Source organism: Platichthys flesus, chromosome 2, assembly GCF_949316205.1.
Source record: "Platichthys flesus chromosome 2, fPlaFle2.1, whole genome shotgun sequence".
Classification (NCBI taxonomy): domain Eukaryota; kingdom Metazoa; phylum Chordata; class Actinopteri; order Pleuronectiformes; family Pleuronectidae; genus Platichthys; species Platichthys flesus.
In genome coordinates, this window is record NC_084946.1 from 5,546,276 (window position 1) to 5,563,793 (window position 17,518).

Sequence of the window (17,518 nt, forward strand, 5' to 3'; positions counted from 1 at the left end):
AGGATGCACATCAAAGTGTTTTAGAGTTTTACTTGAGGCTCATAAAACCTTTCTCCAACAGAAAGATACCACCCAGCATAATGTTTACAAGGTGTGGATACGAAGGGATTTATTTATTTATACATTGTCTGGATGTGCTTCTTTTGAAGATTTTATCTTTTTGAGATATTTTGGGACATTTCGCCTTCATTTATGCGACAGTGAGCGTGAAATGGGCAAAAGGAATTGGGGAAGAAGGGCCCGGGATGGAAGTGAACCTGCAGCTGCTACGTGGCAATTCAAGCCTCTGTATATTTGCTGTTTAAGAGAACAACATCTGTTCTCTATTACTGTGGGGAATATTACAACTCCAGCTAACTGTGATAGAACCATATGATCTGCTCTCTCAAGTTCGCTGGGTATTGTGGGTAGATGTGTCATCTCCTGATGACTGTTCTATTTCATAGACACATTATCAGGATCATCTTGTCAGATATTTGGAAAATTCCCGAAAGCCACAGAATACAATTGATCAATCTAGATCAAGTAGTGACCTTGTGAGAAGCTTGTGGCTCTTCACACCAAAATCTAAATCATGTCATAGTTTGGCATGCTGTGTTTTGTTTAGTGAAATGTTTTTTACATTTCATTGACTAAAGACACAAAAAGTATTGTTTTTTGCAAAACTACTCCAACTTAGATTTCGTTTTTGGCATTCATACAAACAACCTTGAAGTTAATTTTGTCCAGTAAAAGCCCCGAGCACAAGCTGCTAACTGGGTGTAGCCAAGGAGAAAATAGAAGCGCAATGTTATTATGGGCCACCTGCAGGATACCTGTGCACAAGGGCATGAAACTTTGTGTGTGATGTGCTGGGGTTGGGGCTGAGAGGGCTTATATCTTTGAGTGTGTGTGTGAGGTGAGAGGATCAGGAATGCTACGCTTGTCGACCACTCTCTCAGCACTGAAAAAATATCCTGAAATACCTCTGGGCCTTTTCCACATCACAAGATTAGATTGCATTATTGTGATAAAGCTTGTGTCTTAAGTGCTTCCTCTACATTCATCGGCTCTCTGGAGTCATTGCCAGAGATGCATGTACAACGCAGCCTCTTCTCAGCCTATGTGTTGTTTTTTTATTCTCGTACAGTATGTTGAGCGCGTCAGACCTGCGGGTCATGGATGAGCTTGCTCCTGCTTTGTGACTGTAATTGCAGGGGAGGAACTTTGTCCCTGCTTCCAGGAGCTGGTAATAACAGTGTTGCAAGGAGGCAGGCCACACTTAGGGGATGGCTCTCCCCAGAGGGGGCGCTGCATGCACGGGTTAATGAAGTCTCATGTCATGGACGCATGGCTTCACATCCCTGTGGTCCTTGGGCAGGAGAAGAGACACCCTGACCTTACCCACTCGTACCCCTGCAATTTGAATATGAAGCCTGGCTGAGCTGATGTCTACAACACAGCTATTTATTGTAGAATTGATTGTGGTCTTTATACGCTGCCAAGATTCTATCCTTGGATTTCCCATGTCAGGTGGAAGAAATACTGAGATCCTAATTGTGCAGGCAAATAATGAATTGTTCCAGAGTAGAGAGCAAGTAGGCTGCTTCACCTAAGTCACGGCCTATTAAAATTCCACATACCTATTTGTTTATTTAATATTACTGGCTGCAGCGGATGTCATTAACATGTTCGTCAAAGTGTTCCTCCACCATCCTTTCTCCTATAACGAGGCAAAGGTGAAACACTCTTTAAAGTCCTGTAGCCTTGAGTTATGAGGCACAACACAGCAGAGGAATAAACCTGCATCTGTTGCCCTGGCAACTGCTTGCTTCATTCTCGCCTTACCTGGCATTGTTTGTATGTATGTGTGTGTCCATAATGCCCTCTAAGCTAGGTTCAGTGTTAGGTCTAAACACTAATATACTTCTTTGTTCAATATTTGACAGTGGCAGATGAGCGCTTGTGTGAATTTATGTTGCATTATAAATATTTCAAACACTACAAAAAATGCCTGAAATTGAAGTGAAACATTTTAGGTGTGATTATTTGCGGCTTGAAATAAACGGGTTTAGCTGCGGGTGCATTGCGAGATTTTCAAGATCTCGTCAAATAGTCCATACTAATCTTTATAATGTAATCTTCTGGATATCATTTTCATCAGACCACTGTGAAATCCAAACTAGTCGATTTCATATCTAAATAGAAGAAGATCTCACTTACTTATAAATAAAGTAGTATGACACAGTACTTACTGTGTCATACTTTTCTCTCCGATGTCACGATTCCTCAGGTTGGAACTGTTTCTTTCTCCAGTTCTCTGCATAGGTACATTACTTTCACTCAGGCTATTCACCAAAAATACACCGGTCTCCACAAATCCTGGTTTAAGCACAGTCAGCCAAAATGTTAAGTCGTACATCCTGATGTTTACAAGTCAAAGATATCGAACAAACTGCACTTGAATGTGAAAAAAAAACCTGTCTCTTGAATGTCAAAATAACCATGATGTGATGCTCACGCTGTCAATAGCAGAGGAAATCCTGCATGCAGTGCAAAGAGCAGCAATCCACAATCCATTTTGACTGTCAAGTGTTTGATGCACTCTGGTTGTGACTTAACACCACATGACTGAGCTGTTGTCTCTGAACCAGAGAACAGGAAAGAAGTCTTGAGAAAAACTGTTTGCCCTGAAAAGCTTTAACGGCAACTTATGCATAATACTTCAGAAACATCGTGGAAAATCTCTCTTCTGATTTCTTTAGTCTTTCTTACCACTGCTGTGTCCTTCATCTTTGTCTTGACAGAAACACTCAAGAGGACAGACCCTGATTGACATGGTGTGTGAGCACCTCAACCTACTGGAGAAAGACTACTTTGGCCTGACCTTTGCTGACACAGACACCCAGAAGGTCAGTGAATTGTGTACTGCAATAACCTTGTAGGATGTTTCACTGCATAAACACGCTGCTCACGTAACAATCTGTATTCCTTTCACTTGTTGGCTGGGTCAGCTCTCTGAGGGGTGCACTATCCATCATTCAAAGAATGAATGAAAAATGGAAATTTCCATTCTAACGCTGCATCTGGACAAAAGGCAATTGAAAAACTTGTGCAGTAGGGGAGAAGATTAAAAAAAAATCTACTCTGCAACATGCATATAAGAAAAATGCAGTTAGGGCAATATTTCTCAAAGGCAGAGCTGTTCTGGAAGCAGAAATATAAATCTGCCCCCAGAGGGTGAGTTAAACCCCTGTAGACAGAAGCCAAGAGCCAGTTTATCAGAGACCTTTGAATAGATAAGAAGTAAAATTGGTCAGAAGAGTTTGCTAACTTCTTTTTGTCGTCCTTATGTTACCATAGTAACTTGAAGCCTGTCACTTTAGATGAGACTTAACTTTACGATCAGACAGAGTAAATCGCTCAATGCCTCAATATGGCTAAAATGCATTCTTTAGTTTGTTGTGAAAGTGTTGAGTTACCCAATAAACAGCCCTTAGTGCTGGTGGTTTTGAGACATGCATGGACTCACATTTGAGGCCGTCTTCAGACCTGCTATTAATATCTGTCCTAAGAGATCCGATCACAAATGGTCAGCGTTAAGTACGTGTGTTCACATCTAGCATTCAAATTTCTCATGTTGCATCTCTTGTGATCATTTTTGATCAAAGCTCACTTCCCAGCTCTGTATGCAAATACACGTTTTGTCATTTCTGTTCTCTAAGACCCAATAGTTTAAACCCAGTCTGAGTTTATAGATGAGTCTGTGTGGTGTGTGTGTCAACGCGAGTGAGCGAGAGAAAGGCATAGAGAGAGAGAGTTGTAAGGCAGGGTTTAATGAATCTCGAGCAGCTGCACTGTGAAAAAAGATTTTACAGATTTAGCAAAAGTAATCATTATGTATTGATCAGTGTTGATATTGTGGTGGTGGCCACAAAATAATCAACGTATTGGCACTGAGAAATGCTAAACAAAGGTTAACAAAGCTAAAAGTACTTCATTATGAAACTGCAGCAGGGCAGAGGTCATCAGCTGAGTAAGAGGTTCTTTATATGAATGTGGTCACACGTGTCACATGTGTCACGGAACATCTCGGAATGGGATCTGACTGATCTAATCTCTGAAGACTATTCAGGACGCGTTTTGGTCTGAACTAGCTGACCACTTGGGATTACCACAACGGTCTTAACAGAGTTAACAGCTTCATCGCAGTAAATAGCAGCTAAATAGCTGATTGCTATGACAAGCAATTAGATTAAAATACAACATTACAGCAAACAATGAGCTGGAAATTGTTGTATTGCAGATTTTGGTGAGACTACATGTTGTAATTTGTACTATTCGTTAACTGCAACACTGTAACAAGAAAGCATGTCTTGATTAGTATTGAAAATAATCCACCACCCTGACTTTTTATTAAAGAAACAGTCCTTCATGAAGATTGCAGACAGTTCTGCACCAAGTCTGTTTCAGAAAACAGATCACAGCCTCCAATCTGGGCACGTCATCTCCAATAAGCTGATTTCAAATAGAAAGTCCAGGTCTGTTTCCCTCTGATCTGTGTTTAATTGCTGTAAGGTGCACAGAGCAGGTTTATGATCGTATAATCATGTGAGGGGAACAGAGCTGGGTTCACATGACAGCTCTTTGTTGGGTGTGGGTTTATGTGTCACTCCCCAAGGGCAGGTAGGCTGCACAACAAGCTACAGAGGAACCTCCTGCTGTTTGAAGATAGGGAAGATGACAAGACTAAGTCTCTTTTAACATTTGGAGCATTAACTCACCATCATCAGCTTTTGCATGCTTTGCCAGCTCACATGTTGTGACTTGACATGTGCCTGATGACTTCAGCTTTAGATTGAGCATTATCTCGGCCGAAGTGGACAGGTTAACTGGTGCATTTAAGAGGTAAACAGGCTTCAAATGTTTTCCTCCCTCTGAGGTTTAGGTGAGGCTGCAGCTCAGAAGCCTGGCTTATCACAGTTGCAGCTTGAAGCTGCCGTCTGGGGTCATTGCTGCTTAGTGGACCAAAAAAGCCAGAGAATTGAAATCTAATTTCTGATGCCCTTTTTCTGTCTCAGATGGGGGGGAGGGAGGATTTTATCTTTTGCTCTTCAGTAGAACATTTATTCTGTGTGATTGCTGTATGAAGTGATGCTACAAATGCAGAAGTAAAGCCTTGATCAGTTATTGATTGAAAGTTCCTTCTGCTTTTCTACAGAGAAAAGCAAAGCGACAGAGGAAGTGCCTTACTAATTGAGTGCTCTTTGGCCCTGGCTGATATGGGGGGGGGGGGGGGGGGGCTCATTAAAGTCTTTAGTGCTGTGCTCTGGTTTGAATATGGTATGAGCATTGCACAACCAAAGCTTCTTCCCATCTGGGAGGCTCAGTTTGGAGACTTCTTCAAAGGAGCACAGATCATCATTGACACGAAAGTGTGCACAGCTCTCTTTGTTGACCTTTCTAAGGCCTTTGACACAGTGGATCATTCCATTCTGAAGCAACGCCTGCTTGATATAGGTTTATCTGAGCAGGCTGTTGGCTGGTTTAATAATTATCTGTCTAATAGAAAACAATGTGTTTGTTTTGAAGGCAGCTCATCCACACTGCTAAATGTCTCTACTGGTGTGCCACAGGGCTCAGTTCTTGGCCCGATTCTGTTTGTTATTTATGTAAATACATTGGGCAGTAACGTCCCAAATGCCAAATTTCATTTTTATGCTGATGACACAGTTATATACTGTTGTGGCACCACTCTTGCCGAAGCCCTTGGCAACTTACAAATTGCTTTTAACCTTGTGGAAAATCAGCTCATTGAACTTAGACTTGTATTGAATGCCGCCAAAACCAAACTGATGATATTTTCCAATGGCAGAAAAGTGCCTGTGTCTCCACCCAGCATTTTGTCATTGCAAGGGTATGAAATTGAACTTGTGAACTGTTACAAGTATCTCGGCATTTTAATTGATGATCGACTTTCTTTTAAACCACATGTAGAAAATCTGGTAAAAATATTAAGAGTGAAACTGGGATTCTTCTTCCGTCACAAATCTTGTTTTTCTTTTTTTACCAGAAAAAAGTTGATTGCTACCACTTTCCTCCCTGTACTTGATTACAGTGATCTCTTATATATGAATGCCCCAGCAAACTGTCTGCGTTCTCTAGACACTGTATATCATGGTGCCTTAAGGTTTGTCACTGGTTGTAAAGCCCTCACTCACCGCTGCATCTTATATGCTCGAGTTGAGTGGCCATCTCTGGCAGCACGCCGCCTTATACATTGGCATATTTTTATTTATAAAGCTATCTTGGGTCTGCTCCCCCACTACTTATGTAAGTACATCTTTAAATCCCAGAGCAATTACTGCTTACGTTCAAATGAGCTTTATTTATTAATTATGCCCAAAGTACACACTGAATTTGGTAAGCACTGTTTTAAGTTCGCTGCACCTGCTGCTTGGAATGTACTGCAAAAAAACCCTAAAGTTAAAGGAGCTCATAAACCTTGACACTTTGAAGACTCGTGTGAGAGAAATTGGAGCGGCTTCATACCACACTTGTTCTTGTTTTGGTGGGAATCCGGAGCTTTAGTCCTGTTGCCTTATCTTAAGGGAACAGGGAACTTATCTTGTTTGATCTGTGTTATGTGATTTGTGTGTGTCTTGTGACTGTTTGACATTTTGTATGCTGCTGTCTTGGCCAGGCTTCCCTTGCAAAAGAGGTCATTGTATCTCAACGGGACCGACCTGGTTAAATAAAGGCAAATAAATAAAAAATAAAAATTTAGCAGCATGATTAAACACTGAAGGTGTATGTGTGTTTGTGTACGTCAGTGTGTGTGTGTGTACGTACAGCTCAATCTTGCCAGAGAGGCTTGTAGTTTACCCAACGCGACCAAAGGAGTGCACTGTGCTGTGTCAACCTTTCATAGTCCTGATTCCACTCTGACTGATGTGATACCAGCTGGCAAAAATACTGTCAGCATTAATAAGCAGCTGCTGTGTGGTATTCAGGCTTGTGAGGATCACTGTCAGCTCATTGCACCACAGGCAGCACACAACTACGTTGCCTCCTGCAAACACCTGTTTATGTATATGTGCAGGGAATAAAGTAGCAAATGGTATCGGCCCCCACCACTGTGTGTGTAAGCCTATATGTTGGCCTGTGTTTCTTTGCTTGTGTGTTTTGATTGGATTAAAATGTCTTAGACGACCTGTCAGGGTGGCTCTGGGGATGGTAGAGCCTGTTGGCTGCTCCATCACCTTGCTCTTTACTGTAATATCTAGACAATTGCTGGTTCACACAATGAGCCCGGACAACAGAGATGCTGACATTGGTGATCCTCTGCTTTTTCATCCAGCTCAAAGTTGTAGTAGTGGATGAATTGCCACATCTATTCTTCTACAGACATACATGGTTACACCCATGTCTAGGTGACAGCCTGAACTTTACTTTTCCACCACCATGAAGTTGACATTTGTTTCCAAATTGGATGGTTTCAAAAGAAATGATTTGCAATAAGTTTTTTTTCCTAGCGCCATCATCGGTTAAAAATATTTAAATAATCCAGTTCTTTGGTTTATTATCAAACATACTAGCACTGTCACTGCGAGCATGGCAGCATGTTGAGCATTTAGCTTAAGTCACCCCTGTACGGCTGCTGGCATTTAGACATTTCATCATGGAGTACAGTTTTGATGAAGTATTATTAACTTATAATAGGATTGATCTACAACTAATGTGACGTTTTATCTGACTACACTATGTCGCTACTTTTTAATAATTGCGAGGGTTACACATGGACATATCAGAGCTAATCAATAGTTTATTAAGAGGATAAAAATGAAACAACAGATTCCATGGAGATTAACATAAACCTTCGGAGGGTCAAAAAGAGGTTTTATGGAGCTAGTAAGGTAGAAGGTGGATAATTAATGTTCTTGTGTATATCAAGAGATTTTTCATGGAATATTGTGCTATATCTTGTAAGCAGATACAAATGATTATTGAATATTTTCTCTCTTCATCGCTGAACTTCCAATAAACACGATCCACAGTTGCTGGTTCAAGAGAGACAGTATCCACTGAACCACTGATGAGATGCTCTCATAGCTAAATCAGAGATTGGCTCCCTATAGGTGAAGCGGTTCACTGCATGATTGGATGTGATGAGATCAGAGAGATAACTGGCAGCCAATGATTTTGCGACACAATGAACACAACAGATGCTTGATTTAAATCTGGAACGCTTCAGCTGGAGAGGGCTCACTTGCTTTATTCAACCATATGGAGCGGCTTTCATTAGGAACACTGTCAGCAATTAGACTGGAGTGCGACACCGGGGTGTGCATTAACCATGTTTCCAGCTGCCCTCTGTGAATTCTGCCTTCTGTCTTTCAGAACTGGTTGGACCCCTCCAAGGAGATCAAGAAGCAGATGCGCAGTGAGTGTTTTTTCAAAGTCGCTCACATATTCCATTTTTGTAATTTAATTGGTAAAGTCGTATTTGTAGGCAAATTAAGTGATACACATTTTTTATGTCATCCTATTAAATAACATTCTGTTATTGACTTTTAATTATAATTTTGTGCAATACGTCTCAAGACAAACATATTATTGAATATCCATGTACTCCTCAGACTCTCCCTGGAACTTTACCTTCTCAGTCAAGTTCTACCCTCCAGACCCTTCCCAGCTCACTGAGGATATCACCAGGTAGAACACACACACACACACACACACACACACACATATTGACAACAGTTGTAACTCTCCTGTCTGTGCGGCCAGATGCTCTTCACAGTTCAATGAAAGCAGACATTGTTGTCATCTGTCAGCTTCACCTTCTTAAATGTTCCTAAAGATAAGTGTTTACATGCAAGCATTGTAACAATTTACGTGGCATATTTGCCCTTCTGTCAAAGCAGCCCAAATCCCTCTCTCCATTTGAGGGATTTGACCTGGAATGCCACTAACTGCCGTGGATTAGCTATGCTGAATACTTGTTGGAGCTTGCCTTGACTGCCAACACCCTCCTCCCCTTTTGTTTCATCTGACAGATACTACCTATGTCTGCAGCTGAGGGACGACATGCTGTCAGGTCGACTGCCTTGCTCGTTCGTCACTCACGCCCTTCTGGGCTCCTACTCCGTTCAAGCCGAGTTGGGAGACTATGACCAGGATGACCACGGATCTGACTATGTCAGCGATTTCCGCTTTGCCCCCAATCAGACTCGCGAGCTGGAGGAGAGGGTGATGGAGCTCCATCGGAACTACAAGTACTGGACTTACTGTTGTTTTGAATCAGATTTTAATCAGTGAACAAATCTCCTGGGTTTATGGGTTGATGAGTTTTCCGTTGTTTTAAAACATTCCCTCAAGCACATGGCAGATAGATGGCGCCACATTACTGCACATCTGTCACTGAGACGTTAACAGTGCAAGTCTTGAAAGTGTGAGAACACCTTCACTCAGTTAGAGGGTTTCCACGATGCTCTTCTTTAGCTTCGCTTTTGGCATGCAACCAAACATAATGCTTAGGGGAACGGATACAACAAATTAAGAAGTGAATATATCCAGCATATTACCAAGATAATTCTGCTCCCGCTGTGCAAGATTATGGGCTTATTATTTGATGTTGGTTACAGATATTATCCTTATTCTGCTCGCAGGGGGATGACTCCAGCAGAGGCTGAAATTAACTTCTTGGAGAATGCGAAGAAACTGTCCATGTACGGTGTGGACCTCCACCATGCTAAGGTCGACTCTACCTCAAGTTGTTTCATATCATTTTATTTTTATGAAATTACAATAGTTTTTTAGGATGCATAGAGTGTTCCTCATGAATAATTTCTGTCTGTGTGCTGCCCCGTGTTTGCTGCAGGATTCCGAAGGGATTGAAATAATGCTGGGGGTCTGTGCCAACGGTCTGCTGATTTACAGAGATAGGCTGAGAATCAACCGCTTTGCCTGGCCAAAGATCCTAAAGATCTCTTATAAGAGGAGCAACTTCTACATCAAGATACGACCTGGAGAGGTATGCAGTGTGGGGAAGGATGATAAAAGGGACACTATGTATCGATTTCACACATTAATTTATTATTCGTAAGTGCTGTTCATGGAACAAGTACATTTTAGATTTACATTTTTCATTTAGCCGCAATTTTATCCAAAGCGACTTACAATAAGTGCATTCAACCCCGAGGATACAAACCAAGAACAACAAGAATCAAGAAAGTACAATTTCTTCAAAAATAAAGCAAAACTACAAAGTACTATAAGTAGTTGTATAATGCAAACCAAAGTACCAAAGAGGCTTTCTCATCGTCTCAGTTTGCAAAATATCCTGCACAATCATCATAATGATGGCCCTATAGTGATGTTGTCTTGGTTATCTGGCCTGAAAACTAATAATTTGTATCAGAACGCCTGTGGTGCCAACTATGCCTATGGTACCTGGAAGAAGTGAGTATTAACTAAAAGTTATGATTTCTACCATTCTCAATTCTATATTCAATTCTATAAGAAGCATTGCTTAATTTATCTTGAAGACATGATAAGGTGTGATTTTTCTGGCCTCCTGTCGCCACTGGTTACCTGGCCACCTTAAAGCGATGACTCGAAGTAGTCCCTGCAAAAGGGCAAGACAAATGTATATGTTGCCATAGAAAATCCTTGATAGAACTACTACTAATTGTTTTTTTTTCACTGGTTTTAATAATGATTAAATAAATGTTCATGAAGGGAGCTTTAGAGCTGCTTGGAGGCAGATTTTGTTTCCTTTGGACTGACACAGGCTAGCTGTTTCCTATCCTTTATCTAATCGTTTTTGAACATATCAAACTATTCCTTTTCCTTCAGCCTTATAATTCCAAACAGCACTCTTACTTACACTTAAAAGCTACTACAGAAATGAAAGTGCAGTCAGTTATGCAAAGCAGAAGACTGTAAATCCTCTTTCTTACACTTCTAGTATTCTGCAGGGGCCGTATCCTTGATAGAGTCAGAGCTGGATGTTTTTTCCTCTAGTTTGCAGGGAATCAATAAATGACAAATGACATGTTACATTGTGAGTTTTTTAGCTGCTTATAGGCAGATCTGGTTAACCTTGAACTGAACCAGGTTTCTTGTCTTTATTAGGAGCTAAACTCCTGGCTCCAGCTACAAATTTAACAGTAGACTGGGAATGAGAATAAGTACATTTCCCAAAATCTTGAACCATTCCTTTACCAGTGCAGCATTATCTCCCACAACAATAGCTAATGTTAATCTGTTATGTCTGAAAGGCACAGTGGAAATGAATTTGTGGTCAGTTTTCAAGGCAGCAGACTGTAAATCCTCCTTCTTATACCTCCAGCGTTGCTCCTCTGCATGGTCAGGCTCCGTACTCTCGTCCTCCTCATTGTCCTGTGCAGCGCTGAAGCTTATCCTCCATGCTGAGCCTCAGTGTGACAGGCTGTCTGGGCCAGACCCAGTCAAGTGACAGAGCCGCACAGTGAGCCTGTGATGGAGCCAAATAAAGAGCCCCTTTACCAGAGCTGCTGCAGCTGCAGTCAGAATAGTGGGATGGAGAGTGTAAATATAGAGCCATGAAACACTTTTCCTCTCAAATGCTCCCAGTTTCAGAACATTGGATGCTTAATTGACTTTATACTATTTTTGACGAGTCAACAAAATCCATGTTGTAATGTTCTAAATGTGTTTGCTCATATATTGACATGCCTATTATGCCAGTAGTCTGCTTCACTGACTGAGGTCAGTGTTCATGCTGGTATGAGATATAGAGTAACATGTCCTGGATTTTCATGAATGTAATCGATTGGCCTAAACTTAGGTCCAGCTTGAGGTAGTTTTGGCTTTCAGAAAACTGCTTTCGAATACACACACACACACACACACACACACACACACACTCACACACACACACACACACACACACACACACACACACACACACACACACACACACACACACACACACACACATACACTCACGCACACACACTTTCTCACTTTTCTCTCTGTCTCCCTGTTCTCTCTCTCCCCTCAAGTACGAGCAGTTTGAAAGTACAATCGGTTTTAAGCTTCCCCACCACAGAGCTGCCAAGAGGCTGTGGAAGGTCTGCATTGAGCATCACACTTTCTTCCGGTAAGTATCGATCTGCCCTCATGGTTGGAGTGTATCCAGTTCAATGACTATCAAGGCAAGAAAAACATTTCCATTCAAACGGCTTTCACCAGGTGCACGCACAGTCAGCTCCATTGTTCAGTGGTCTGTGAAACATGCGGTGGTCTTTCTGCAGCACATGTTTCTTTCATTGCACCCTTGACTTTGCTAAGTGATCCTGATTCAGTTTCACAAGAAGCTCAGGAGGTACAAGATGACATGTCTCAGAGGGACTGAATACTGATCTCATTATGTAGCATGCATGCAAGAGGCTCTCACCTGCAGCCTAAAGGTGGTGAGATTTAAATTAATGATGAATAGTACTGTTTGCTGGATAAGGCTGCAGAGTTTGAAATAAAAGGGAGCCTGCATCACTGGCATAGATGAAGTGCTTGAAGAGATTGTTCAGCACAAAACACTTTATGAGTATCAGGGGTAAACAGCGTTTCAGCAAAATCCAATTTTTTGTAATGTAATTTAATATTTCTGTAGTTCAGGTTGTTTTTTATTTCCCCACTCAATGTCAACTTCATTGACCGGTGACCAAAGATTTGTGAATATTTTGGTAATTGCAAAAATATAATGAATTTACAATCTTAAAAAAAAAGATTGATGAACATATCTCCTCTAAACCACACAATCGATCCTGTAGCGAGTAACAGCTTGTCAAAAATGCGCTGTCAATAAAGCACAACAGAAAATCCCTGTTGCCTTTGCCCAGCTGCTTTTTGCTATATGATATACATAGTATGATAGAGAATATGGTCAAGAATGTTCAACCATTGCCATTGTTGTTTCTACAGGCTGGTATCTCCAGAGCCTCCACCTAAGGGCTTCTTGGTGATGGGTTCAAAGTTCAGATACAGCGGACGGACACAGGCTCAATCCAGACAGGCCAGCGCACTCATCGACCGGCCTGCCCCACACTTTGAACGCTCCACCAGCAAGAGGTACCTGCTGTCCAGGAGCTTGGATGGAGGTGAGAGCCGCAGTGGTGCATCCAATCCATGTGCACATGGATGGTCTAAAGATTGGATTGGATTTTTAAACTTGTTTTCAAGCTTAGTGCAGCGACATTTAAGCACAGAAACATGAACATTGAGGGAAATACAATTTTTTGCTTCCCTGCTTTCTTGCAGTGTTGGTTAGCTTAGCTTAGCTTAAATACTAGAGATGGGAAACAGCTGGTTTAAGTCTGGTAAAAACAGCCACCTACGAGCAAAGCTCACAAGTTTTTGTTATACGTCCTTTGTTTAAGACATTCAAAAACTAATGTGGAAAGAAACAGATTGTGGTCTTTGTGGTGCAGGAAGTCAAAGCCGAGAGTCCTGGTCAAGAAAAAGTCCTGCACATACAGTTTGGTTTGTAGTTTTGGATAAAGTCAGGTCTATCAACTTTTTTACCATCTCCACTGACTCCATCATCTGTACTAAGCTAAAGCTAACTGTCTGAAGCTTCTTAATGAAGAGACAGATATGAGAGTAATGTCAATCTTCCCACCTTTTTTCCACATGCCAGACACTGAGTACTTCCCAAAATGTCCAACTTTGACTCTAAAAGCCTAAAATCAAATGAACTCACCTCTCCTTCCTAGCAGAGTTCTCACGGCCAGTCTCAGCCATGTGTGAGAACCACGACGGCCTGTCCCACCGCAGCGCCGGCGAACAGCGTCGCCTCCGCAGCCCCTCGATGGACGAGCAGGAGACCGAGCTGGAGCCCAGCTTGGAGCAGGACGAGGACCCAGACCAGGGCACGGAGTCGGAGCAGGAAAAAGACTATGATGGCAACGTCAGTCCAAGCCGAAAGAAAGAGATCATGGTAGGAAAGATTTCCTGACAGACTTTGACTTCTTATGGATTTCCATTGTGCTAAACTTGATGAAAAATATAAAGAGCTTCATTCAACTTGAAGACAACTCCAAACTTGGTTCAGGGAAATCCGGGCCTGCGGGGGTGCTGATGTAAACAGATGCAGTGCTAGCTTCTATAGGCCAAGCTTCCCCTTCCCTTTGGTGGATTTAGCGTTTACTAACTCTTCTCCTTTCACTCCTATTCACTCAGGCTTATATGCTTAAACTGCACTGCTCATAAATCCTGCTAACAGCTTTACGGTCTTTAACCCTTTCTCGTTATGCTGAGAGATGCACACTCCAGCCTAGCTCTCGTTTGCTAACATTCTATTTCTTATTGTATTTTTTCAACTCTTGCTGGCGATAAGGAGGAAGCTGGCTCACCAGCTGACAGTAAACAGGAGGTATTTAGTGTCTGGTGATTTGGTCTCTGTCTGTCTGTCTGTCTGTTTTTCTCTCTCTGTCTGTCTTAATTGTTTCCCACTCTCTCCACTGGGTCTGTCTCGTTTACTCATGGCTGTCGTCTCAGTTATCATCAAAAAAGCTGTGCTGCACCGCACCACATAAACAAGTGATACTTCGATGGTTGTGCCTGAACTCATTTGTCATGGTTGAGCATCCCAGCAAATATTTGACAGACAGCGTGATTAGCACAGGGGGGACAGGTTTGAAGTGATGCACTGATAAATAAGGGGGAAATCTTTACAAAGCCTTAGAAATGGATTCAGTTAACAAATAGACGCCTCAACTTTCATTTTGACAGGATGTTTGAAATTCCTTATCAAGTCCAAAATGTCTACTGGGATGTATTTTCAGACCATTTCGAAAGATGTCTTGGCATGGTGTGAAACGAGCAAATGTAGCCTTGTAGTCTGTCTGTCTGTCTGTCTGCCTGTCTGCCTGCCTGCCTCCCTTACTGACTCATCTTCTACCATCCTTTCTCTGCACCTGACCTCCTTCCTGCACTCTCTAAACCCTGCACTCGTCACCTTTGACCCCTCTCGTGCTCGCCCGCACACCTGCCCCAACTCAGCTCTCTCAGTTGGACCGGGAGGCCACTCCTCGGCACAAACAGGAGGTACAGGTTCCTGCCTTGGGCCTTTGTGCTTTTCTTCATGTGTGACGCTGTCCCTGTGCACCTCTACTCCACAGAGGCTTCTTCAGATGGACATTTGCCTTCCTCGGATCAAGGGACTTTCCCTATAGGCTTATTCTTCTGTGAAAGGTCACAGATTAACTTTTCATGTGGCAGCAACAGGCGCAGTACACTTTGAAGCTTTAAAAGTCTCCAGTGCAATTCATGTCTGTGTAGAGCCCTTTTTCCCTAAATGCCTATGAAGCATGCATGTTCCTACATTCTGCTTTAGCCAGTGGTGGAAGAAGTACTCAAATCATTTAGTAACTATAAATAAGAATATTGAAGCAAATTAGAACAACATTCAACTATACAATTTCAATATCAAAGCAATATTCATAATATCTGCTGCATACAAATTGAGTTTGTAGCCAACCAGAGTCATTGAGAACATTTGGCACTTTCATTTCAATTTAAAAGTATGGTTTGACCTGATGCGGAAAGGGAGGCTGTAGCAGAGTTGTAACCACATGAGAGCTGTAGCTGGTCGAGACAGAGCTAGCTGTACTTTAAGTAGACCAGTGTTTCCTACCCTTCAAATTGTCACGAGATAAGTCTTACATAATAACTAAAGTGGCTTCATGATTTTCTTTTTTCTTGCAAACATTTTTTAGGACTAATTAGGTCTTGAAGATATTATATCAACTATAGCTCCCATAATTGACTAATACAAGGAAATAAGTACTGTACGTGAGTAAATTATGTATTCACTTTCCACCACTGACTGTCATCATTTCAAAAAGGAACAAATGCAGATTTTGTGCAAATTTTGGGTTCATATGTGTCTTGACAACTACTGCAATTACAGTTGTTCTTTAGCAGTTCCCATTACGTGTCCTCTCCTGTGTTTGTGTAATATTATTGTACATCACATTTTGTTAGTTAATGTATATGAGATGAAAAGGTGAAACGTGCTTCGGAAAAGGATGTTGATGCCCTGCTAATAGCCACATTTTCTCTTTCCCTCATGTTTTTCCTCCTCCAGTTCCTGGACAAGTCTCAGGACGTCTTGCTGAAGCACCAGGCCAGCATCAATGAGCTGAAGAGAGCCCTGAGGGAACCCAACAGCAAGCTGATGACCCGTGAGCAGCGTCTGTCTGGAAGCTCCCCGACCAGCACACCAGAGAAGAAGGCTGTGAGTGTGGAGGGCTGTGGGTTGATGTGGGGTTGGGGGTCTGTGGGCTTCAAGGTTCACTATTATCTAAAATCTAGAAACCTCTGATGCTTGACATTCCATTAAAGGTCATTGATTTTCCCGTCTGGTCGCTGACATTTGGAGATCCTCTTTTTTCTGTTTGACTTGAGGAAAGCGGAAAGTTTTTTGTCACAGAACGATCTTTTATTTTGTAAAATATTTTGTATCCTCTAATTATTGTCTTTAAAAATGTCAATCTTAAAGACACATTGTAATGCTGAAAAAAAAAAGTTTCAGTGTTTTCTTATAAACAGCTCAAACAGATAATCTCCTGTGCAAACATAACGCTGGAACAGGAACAAACATAAACACCTGCAGTTTATTTTAAGATGCGTTTGTAATGATGTGCGTCCTCCGTCTCTCTGGAGCGCAATAACAAGTCTGACAATATCTCAGAGGAACGTGAGGATGACTGACAAGTAGCGCAGAAGAAAACATCTCAATGAGATCACTTTCAAGATTTCTTTTTTAAAGACAGCGGCACAGTCTTCTTTTTTCCAGATCATGAAAGGTCTCAGCTTTTGATCAGATTTTGGTAGCTATGATATTAAAAATACAGCACATTCTAGAGTTTAATGACTTTGTTTGTGCTCACGTTGTCTCTTGTTGATCTCTTATCCTCTGTTGGTGATGATAGATTATTAGATTATCTCCGTAGTTTGTCAAACTTTGTTTGCATCAGAAAAGAGAGTGTTTGGGGGGGGGGGGGGGGTATTCTGTTTGACTAACAATCACAGTCTTGGAGAGTCTTGGTGTTTGTGACCTAGGCATTTACACAAACCAGGTTCTTTGATGTAGTTACAGAAAAAATAGTATATTTGCATTGCAAATGCATGCTGATTTGGTTCTGTGGATCTGGTGGCTGTCAGGTACACGGGCCTGCATGTTCTCAGTTTGAAGTTCATTAAAACGTTTTTTACTGAATAACTCTGTAAAGTCCCGTCGGTGCTGATTCTTACTGCTGTTCTTCTTTTTCCTCCTCTTTGCATGAAGTTGTTCATCTCACTAATTCACTCATTCAGATTGAGTCTGAGTTCTAACACCTGTACTTCCTTCTCTCTTAAACCCTCTCCTCTGCGTCGTGTCGGCCAGTTGGTGGGTCGATCAGCTGGGCAGGACCCTGTCAACAGCCTGTCTGTTGAGGGTTTCGTCCAGAAGACTGTGGTGACTTCACCTGAGGTTGCAAATCTCTCA

At 41.9% G+C, this 17,518-nt stretch overlaps 1 protein-coding gene across 4 annotated transcripts in view; it reads left to right on the forward strand.

The window, feature by feature from the left end:
• Window positions 1-17,518, forward strand: part of LOC133960374 (protein 4.1-like) — a 76,071-nt gene that overhangs the window by 45,163 nt on the left and 13,390 nt on the right. Inside the window, exons 4-15 of one of the 4 annotated variants that reach the window (XM_062394920.1) lie at window positions 2,787-2,891; window positions 8,380-8,422; window positions 8,619-8,694; window positions 9,039-9,257; window positions 9,651-9,738; window positions 9,863-10,015; window positions 12,030-12,127; window positions 12,949-13,124; window positions 13,740-13,963; window positions 14,363-14,398; window positions 16,115-16,264; window positions 17,417-17,503. In XM_062394920.1, the coding sequence (XP_062250904.1) occupies window positions 2,787-2,891; window positions 8,380-8,422; window positions 8,619-8,694; window positions 9,039-9,257; window positions 9,651-9,738; window positions 9,863-10,015; window positions 12,030-12,127; window positions 12,949-13,124; window positions 13,740-13,963; window positions 14,363-14,398; window positions 16,115-16,264; window positions 17,417-17,503 (1,455 nt within the window). The remainder of the gene's footprint in view (window positions 1-2,786; window positions 2,892-8,379; window positions 8,423-8,618; window positions 8,695-9,038; window positions 9,258-9,650; window positions 9,739-9,862; window positions 10,016-12,029; window positions 12,128-12,948; window positions 13,125-13,739; window positions 13,964-14,362; window positions 14,399-16,114; window positions 16,265-17,416; window positions 17,504-17,518) is intronic. The other 3 variants (XM_062394929.1, XM_062394938.1, XM_062394948.1) reach the window with 3 other exon arrangements.